The following is an 8,989-nucleotide window of genomic DNA, read 5'->3' on the forward strand; positions in this document are numbered from 1 at the left end:
TAAGCTCCAAATGGGATTGCCTTCTTCTGTACCTTTGGGGCTCTGTTGAGTTATGGCCACTTTAATGTGTCACAGCCTGGGCCCTTCAGAGGATCTTATGGTACTCTACCTAGCTAATCCGAATGCATACACGTGCTTTACTTTTTCAATTTAATCCTAACTGCAGATGAGATTTAATTTTCATGCATTTAGTCACACGCCTGCTGGTGCTTTGGAAGTTCCCTTTTCTGATTTACTAAAGACAATTATTTGATTCATATGCTTGTATGGAAATTGCTGAAACTTTTGATACAACAAATATAATTGAGCTACAAAGGTGTACTTTAGTTCTGCTTTGCTAGGTATACATGAGAGGCCAGCTCATAGCCCAAAACAATTTTAGAACCTTTCTTCTGAGGAATAGAAGTGAGCGATCATACAATTACACCAGAGATAAGAAGTAATTAACCGTGTACATCCGCACATCTCCTGTAGGTCGCCAATACTTGAAAAATACTTCTTATATTACAAATATGAAAAACAAACACCTTGTGATGGATATTTTTATTCAATGTCTTGTATGTTCTCTAGGCCTTATGAACCTGTTTAAACTCTGCTGATCTATGGTCCATGATTCTCTGTCTGACACCAGGCCCACCTATGGGTGGTGGTGAAGCCCCTGGGTTGCTTTGTATTTGTCTTGAGGCCTATCTGAGAAGTAAGGTCTAAGGAACCCACTGGTCTTCACCCTTTAAAATCTTTAACACAAGGACTTCGACTTTAATAAAGGGGCCCCAGATTTCTACTCTCAGAGTAATTTCCGATTCAAACACTGCCTTCCACCTATTCGACCTGTACAAGTCAGGGCATGCAGAGTTTGTCATCATAGTAAAACAGAGAGAGGTTCGGGGCAGGCAGCAGACAAATAATATCCAGGTAAAAACATTGCAGTGAATGGAAGAAGAAAAGGGTCTGGGTTCAGTCAGGCGCAATCTACTCGAAGAACTTGCATAAGATGTGCAGAATAGATGTATAACAAGTAGGGGGTAACTACCCCTTTCTCAATGTGAGCATGGCAGACTATCGCAACAGCCTCCTCCTCAGCCGGCTCGACTCTCCACAACTCCTGCTCCTGTTGTTTTGGCTGGTTCTAAGATTCATTTGTCTCTGCCTACCAAGTATGATGGAGACCCAAAGTTGTTCAGGGGCTTCATTACTCAGTGTCCCATGCATCTTGAACTCCAAGCAGAACAGTTTCCCACTGAACGTGCCAAAGTGGCGTTTGTCATCAGCCTTCTTCCCGAGAAAGCCTTGGCCTGGGCTACCCCACTCTGGGGCCACAATGATCCTTTGTTCTCAAATCTCCACACTTTTCTTGCTGAATTCCATAATGTATTACTTTTCGGTGGATGAATATGCAGTACAATTCCGCATCTTGGCCTCTGAACTGGCCTGGAATAATGAGGCTTTGTGCACTACTTTTAAAAAGGGCCTCTCTAGTAGGATCAAGGACGCCTTGGCGGCTCGGGATCTTCCTTCTTCCCTGACTGTGTCTCATCAACCTGGCTACACGTATTGATGTACGGTTCTCGGAGAGACAAGAGGAGCTTTAACGTGAGAGGGAACCACTCCGGTCACAACGTTATCCCTGTTTGGCCCCTGTTTTTCAACGTCCTCTACAATCATCTTCCACTCCAGCTGCAGAAGAGCCCATTCAGGTAGACCGCATTCAGGTAGACCCGTAGAAGACTTTCTTCTCAAGAAAGAACCCGTAGATGTACTGAGAACTTATACCTTTTTTGTGCTAGTCCTGAACACTTCCGGCGTCCGGAAAACCCTTGCACCTAGGGCACATAGGAGAGGCGTCCCTGGGTGAGAATAGTTCCTCTCCACGTTTGACTATGCCTGTTTGTCTTCTCACTCCTATGACGTCTTCATTCCTCGCTAGAGCCTTCCTTGGTTCTGGTTCAGCCGGAAATGTTATTGATGCCGCCCTGGTCCAGAAACATTGTTTACCAGTATCCCGTCTTATCAAGCCTCTGTTTATTTCTTCTGTTAATGGGGAGCACCAGAAGTGTAAGGTCCTTTTTCGCACAGAACCTCTCTTCATGCAAGTAGGAGTGTTACACAAGGAGAAGATACAGTTCCTAGTACTTCCCCATTGTACTTCTTAACTTCTTCTGGGACTTCCTTGGTTACAACTCTCCTCAATTTGATTGTTTCCTCGCCTCCCATTATGTCTAGTATTCCTTCCCCTTATTGGGACTTTGCAGATGTATTCTGTAAAAACAAGCAGAGACTCTTCCACCACATCGTACTACACCTCCTTGAGGAATAATTTATCCGCTTTCAGTACCTGAGACAAAAGCTATGGAAAAATATATTCAAGCTCTCCTGCTGGGGCTGGATTCTTCTTTGTTGGGAAAAAAGATCTCTTCATTCTTGCATTGACTATCGGAGACTAAATAAAATCACCATCAAAAATCGCTATCCTTTGCCTCTGATCTCAGAACTCTTTGATCATCTACGTGGGGCCAGAATCTTCACTAAATTAGAGCTCGGTGGAGCTTATTTAATTTAATTTGCATCCGAGAAGGTGATGAATGGAAAATGGCATTTAACACCTACGACGGCCATTTTAAGTATCTAGTTATGCATTTTTGTCTTTGTAATTCTCCCGCAGTCTTCCAAGAATTTGTTAATGACATCTTTGGTAATCTTTTGTATACCTGTGTGGTAGTCTACCTGGATGATATCCTGATTTTCTCTTCCAATTTAGAACCACATCGTGTTGCTCTTTTTGAGTGTTGCTGTGTAAGAGGGGGCGTGAAAGAGGAGTTTCAAAAACTGTGATTATCTGTTGTGCGGAGTGAATCTGTGGAGTGGGTGCGACTGCCTATAGCCCACATTCTTATTTTGGGTAAGTTTTTCTCTTTTGCACATAGTGGGATAACTGTTAGAGTTTAAACACCCTTTTTCATTTTTTTTTTTTTTTTCTCTGTTCCACCTCTAGGGGGAGGAGGAGTAGATTGGGCACAGGTGTATAAATCTATCTTAGCTTGGGACTCTTATTGAGAGCTTGCTCTTTTTGAGTGTTGCTGTGTAAGAGGGGGCGTGAAAGAGGAGTTTCAAAAACTGGAGTTTGAAAGCAGGAGGTTGAGATCGCTGTGAGTTTTAATTTTTGAACCCACAAGGTCTACAAAAAATTTTAAGTGTCATTTTGACTGTCTGTTTTTTCCTATACATTTGTGAAATCCCCATAATTAGATGGCCTCCATGTTGGAAAATGCAGTCCAATGTACATCCTGTTCAATGTATGCAATCCTTGAACAACAGTTTGAGGGTGCATATTGTTGTGCGAGATGTGTGCTAGTTGTCCGTTTGGAAGCCCAGATCCTGCATCTAGAGGGGCGACTGGCAACAATTAGAAGCATTAACAACATGGAGAGGAGTCTCCTGCTCACTGAGCAGGCACTCTCGGGAATAGAGGTGGAGGAGGACAGTGGGACGGAGTTGCAGGACAGTCAGGCAGTTAGCTGGGTTACAGTTAGAAAGAGGGGTAGGGGAAAAAGTGTCAGGGAGGCTAGTCCTGAACTGGCACACCCCAACAAGTTTGCCCGCTTGGCAGATGAGGGGGATGCCATTACAGAGCTAGCAGAACTGCAGCAGGATACCGCCTCTGACCGCCAGGGGGGTGTCTGCTCCAGTAAGGAGGGAGGGAGGAGTACAGGTCAGGCCAGACAGGTACTAGTGGTGGGGGACTCAATTATTAGGGGGACAGACAGGGCAATCTGTGACAAAGACCGGGATCGCCGAACAGTGTGCTGTCTGCCTGGCGCACGAGTTCGGCACATCGCGGATCGGGTTGACAGGTTGTTGGGCGGGGCTGGAGAGGACCCAGCAGTCATGGTACATATTGGCACCAATGACAAAGTAAGAGGTAGGTGGAGTGTCCTTAAAAATGATTTCAGGGACTTAGGCCGCAAGCTTAAGGCAAGGACCTCCAAGGTAGTCTTTTCTGAAATACTACCAGTACCACGAGCCGCACCAGAGAGGCAGCGGGAGATCAGGGAGGTAAACAAGTGGCTCAGAAGCTGGTGTAGGAAGGAAGGGTTTGGGTTCATGGAGAACTGGGCTGACTTCGCTGTCGGTTACCGGCTCTACCGTAGGGACGGGCTGCACCTCAATGGGGAGGGTGCAGCTTTGCTTGGGGAGAAGATGGCTAGAAGGGTGGAGGAGTGTTTAAACTAGGGACTTGGGGGGAGGGAACCTACAGCAAAGAGGGGGAAGATAGTGTAGATAGAGAGGTGGGAATTATAAATGTACCTGGGGGTGGAGCGGAGGGAGGGGTTAGAATAGTTAATAGGAATAGGCTTCATAGGAAAATAAAACTTACACCCTTGAATCCCATTAACCCCAATAACATAAAGGATGGAAATGTAAAGTGTATGTTCACAAATGCCAGAAGCCTAGCAAATAAAATGGGGGAGCTTGAGGCCTTGATACTGGAGGAACATATTGATATAGTTGGGGTCACTGAGACATGGCTGGACTCCTCGCATGACTGGGCTGTCAATCTGCAGGGGTTTACATTGTTTCGCAAGGATAGAATGAACAGAAAAGGTGGTGGAGTCTGTCTGTATGTAAGAAGTGGTATGAAAGTCAGTGTGAACGATGCCATAGTGTGTGATGATTCTGAGGATGTGGAATCATTGTGGGTAGAATTACAAAAGGAGGGAAATACTGAAAAAATAATATTTGGGGTAATCTACAGACCCCCTAATATCACTGAAGAGATAGAAGTTCGGCTTCATAAACAAATAGAGAGGGCCGCCCGGGCAGGTACAGTGGTAATAATGGGAGATTTTAACTATCCAGATATAGATTGGGGTCCGGGGTTGGCTAAAACTACAAAGGGGCGACAATTCCTAAATTTATTGCAGGATAATTTTATGGGCCAGTTTGTGGAGGACCCAACAAGAAGTGATTGTTACGCCGAGCGCTCCGGGTCCCCGCTCCTCCCCGGAGCGCTCGCTACACTCTCCTCACTGCAGCGCTCCGGTCAGTTCCACTGACCCGGGGCGCTGTGATACCGCCTCCAGCCGGGATGCGATTCGCGATGCGGGTAGCGCCCGCTCGCGATGCGCACCCCGGCTCCCGTACCTGACTCGCTCTCCGTCAGTCCTGTCCCGGCGCGCGCGGCCCCGCTCCCTAGGGCGCGCGCGCGCCGGGTCTTTGCGATTTAAAGGGCCACTGCGCCGCTGATTGGCGCAGTGGTTCCAATTAGTGTTATCACCTGTGCACTTCCCTATATCACCTCACTTCCCCTTCACTCCCTCGCCGGATCTTGTAGCCATCGTGCCAGTAAAGCGTTTCCTTGTGTGTTCCTAGCCTGTGTTCCAGACCTCCTGCCGTTGCCCCTGACTACGATCCTTGCTGCCTGCCCCGACCTTCTGCTACGTCCGACCTTGCTTCTGTCTACTCCCTTGTACCGCGCCTATCTTCAGCAGCCAGAGAGGTTGAGCCGTTGCTAGTGGATACGACCTGGTCACTACCGCCGCAGCAAGACCATCCCGCTTTGCGGCGGGCTCTGGTGAAAACCAGTAGTGACTTAGAACCGATCCACTAGCACGGTCCACGCCAATCCCTCTCTGGCACAGAGGATCCACTACCTGCCAGCCGGCATCGTGACAGTAGATCCGGCCATGGATCCCGCTGAAGTTCCTCTGCCAGTTGTCGCTGACCTCACCACGGTGGTCGCCCAGCAGTCACAACAGATAGCGCAACAAGGCCAACAGCTGTCTCAACTGACTGTTATGCTACAACAGTTACTACCACAGCTCCAGCAATCATCTCCTCCGCCAGCTCCTGCACCTCCTCCGCAGCGAGTGGCCGCTTCTGGACTACGACTATCCTTGCCGGATAAATTTGATGGGGACTCTAAGTTTTGCCGTGGCTTTCTTTCCCAATGTTCATTGCACTTGGAGATGATGTCGGACCAGTTCCCCACTGAAAGGTCTAAGGTGGCTTTCGTAGTCAGCCTTCTGTCTGGAAAAGCCCTGTCTTGGGCCACACCGCTCTGGGACCGCAATGACCCCGTCACTGCCTCTGTACACTCCTTCTTCTCGGAAATTCGAAGTGTCTTTGAGGAACCTGCCCGAGCCTCTTCTGCTGAGACTGCCCTGTTGAACCTGGTCCAGGGTAATTCTTCCGTTGGCGAGTATGCCGTACAATTCCGTACTCTTGCTTCAGAATTATCCTGGAATAATGAGGCACTCTGCGCGACCTTTAAAAAAGGCCTATCCAGCAACATTAAAGATGTTCTGGCCGCACGAGAAATCCCTGCTAATCTACATGAACTCATTCACCTAGCCACTCGCATTGACATGCGTTTTTCCGAAAGGCGTCAGGAGCTCCGCCAGGATATGGACTCTGTTCGCACGAGGCGTTTCTTCTCCCCGGCTCCTCTCTCCTCTGGTCCCCTGCAATCTGTTCCTGTGCCTCCCGCCGTGGAGGCTATGCAGGTCGACCGGTCTCGCCTGACACCTCAAGAGAGGACACGACGCCGCATGGAGAATCTCTGCCTGTACTGTGCTAGTACCGAACACTTCCTGAAGGATTGTCCTATCCGTCCTCCCCGCCTGGAAAGACGTACGCTGACTCCGCACAAAGGTGAGACAGTCCTTGATGTCTACTCTGCTTCTCCACGTCTTACTGTGCCTGTGCGGATGTCTGCCTCTGCCTTCTCCTTCTCTGCTGTGGCCTTCTTGGACTCCGGATCTGCAGGAAATTTTATTTTGGCCTCTCTCGTCAACAGGTTCAACATCCCGGTGACCAGTCTCGCCAGACCCCTCTACATCAATTGTGTAAACAATGAAAGATTGGACTGTACCATACGTTTCCGCACGGAGCCCCTTCTAATGTGCATCGGATCTCATCACGAGAGGATTGAACTTTTGGTCCTCCCCAATTGCACTTCTGAAATTCTCCTTGGACTTCCCTGGCTTCAACTCCATTCCCCAACCCTGGATTGGTCCACTGGGGAGATCAGGAGTTGGGGGCCCTCTTGTTCCAAGGACTGCCTAAAACCGGTTCCCAGTAACCCTTGCCGTGACTCTGTGGTTCCTCCTGTAACCGGTCTCCCTAAGGCCTATATGGACTTTGCGGACGTTTTTTGCAAAAAACAAGCTGAGACTCTACCTCCTCACAGGCCTTATGATTGTCCTATTGACCTCCTCCCGGGCACTACTCCACCCCGGGGCAGAATCTATCCTCTGTCCGTCCCAGAGACTCTTGCCATGTCTGAATACGTCCAGGAAAATTTAAAAAAGGGCTTTATCCGTAAATCCTCCTCTCCTGCCGGAGCCGGATTTTTCTTTGTGTCCAAAAAAGATGGCTCTCTACGTCCTTGCATTGACTACCGCGGTCTTAATAAAATCACGGTTAAGAACCGCTACCCCCTACCCCTCATCTCTGAACTCTTTGATCGCCTCCAAGGTGCCCACATTTTTACCAAACTGGACTTAAGAGGTGCTTATAATCTCATCCGCATCAGAGAGGGGGATGAATGGAAAACGGCATTTAACACCAGAGATGGACACTTTGAGTATCTGGTCATGCCCTTTGGCCTGTGCAACGCCCCTGCCGTCTTCCAAGACTTTGTTAATGAAATTTTTCGTGATCTCCTATACTCCTGTGTTGTTGTATATCTGGACGATATCCTGATTTTTTCTGCCAATCTGGAAGAACACCGCCAGCATGTCCGTATGGTTCTTCAGAGACTTCGTGACAATCAACTCTATGCCAAAATAGAGAAATGTCTGTTTGAATGCCAATCTCTTCCTTTCCTAGGATACTTGGTCTCTGGCCAGGGACTACAAATGGATCCAGACAAACTCTCTGCCGTCTTAGATTGGCCACGCCCCTCCGGACTCCGTGCCATCCAACGTTTTTTGGGGTTCGCCAATTATTACAGGCAATTTATTCCACATTTTTCTACCGTTGTGGCTCCTATTGTGGCTTTAACCAAAAAAAATGCCGATCCCAAGTCTTGGCCTCCTCAAGCGGAAGACGCCTTTAAACGGCTCAAGTCTGCCTTTTCTTCGGCTCCCGTGCTCTCCAGACCTGACCCATCTAAACCCTTCCTATTGGAGGTTGATGCCTCCTCAGTGGGAGCTGGAGCTGTCCTTCTACAAAAAAACTCTTCCGGGCATGCTGTTACTTGTGGGTTTTTTTCTAGGACCTTCTCTCCGGCGGAGAGGAACTACTCCATCGGGGATCGAGAGCTTCTAGCCATTAAATTAGCACTTGAGGAATGGAGGCATCTGCTGGAGGGATCAAGATTTCCAGTTATTATTTACACCGATCACAAGAACCTCTCCTACCTCCAGTCTGCCCAACGGCTGAATCCTCGTCAGGCCAGGTGGTCTCTGTTCTTTGCCCGATTTAATTTTGAAATTCACTTTCGGCCTGCCGATAAGAACATTAGGGCCGATGCTCTCTCTCGTTCCTCTGATGCTTCTGAAGTTGAACTCTCTCCTCAACACATCATTCCTCCTGACTGCCTGATTTCCACTTCTCCAGCCTCCATCAGGCAAACTCCTCCAGGAAAGACCTTTGTTTCTCCACGCCAACGCCTCGGAATCCTCAAATGGGGTCACTCCTCCCATCTCGCAGGTCATGCGGGCATCAAGAAATCTGTGCAACTCATCTCTCGCTTCTATTGGTGGCCGACTCTAGAGACTGATGTGGTGGACTTTGTGCGAGCCTGCACTATCTGTGCCCGGGATAAGACTCCTCGCCAGAAGCCCGCTGGTTTTCTTCATCCTCTGCCTGTCCCCGAACAGCCTTGGTCTCTGATTGGTATGGATTTTATTACTGACTTACCCCCATCCCATGGCAACACTGTTATTTGGGTGGTCGTTGATCGATTCTCCAAAATGGCACATTTCATCCCTCTTCCTGGTCTTCCTTCAGCGCCTCAGTTGGCTAAACAATTTTTTGTACACAT

General features: G+C 48.5%; 1 protein-coding gene across 1 annotated transcript; it reads left to right on the forward strand.

Moving 5' to 3' along the window:
- Positions 1-1,557: 1,557 nt before the first annotated feature.
- Positions 1,558-7,775, forward strand: LOC130361071 (uncharacterized; the record flags this gene model as incomplete). The annotated part of the gene is made up of 5 exons (XM_056563635.1): positions 1,558-1,697; positions 1,928-2,055; positions 2,663-2,793; positions 6,966-7,032; positions 7,345-7,775. Coding segments are annotated over exons 1-5 (897 nt in total), but the record flags the coding sequence as incomplete, so codon positions are not given.
- Between the last annotated feature and the right edge of the window lie 1,214 nt (positions 7,776-8,989).

Source organism: Hyla sarda, chromosome 3, assembly GCF_029499605.1.
Source record: "Hyla sarda isolate aHylSar1 chromosome 3, aHylSar1.hap1, whole genome shotgun sequence".
Taxonomy (NCBI): domain Eukaryota; kingdom Metazoa; phylum Chordata; class Amphibia; order Anura; family Hylidae; genus Hyla; species Hyla sarda.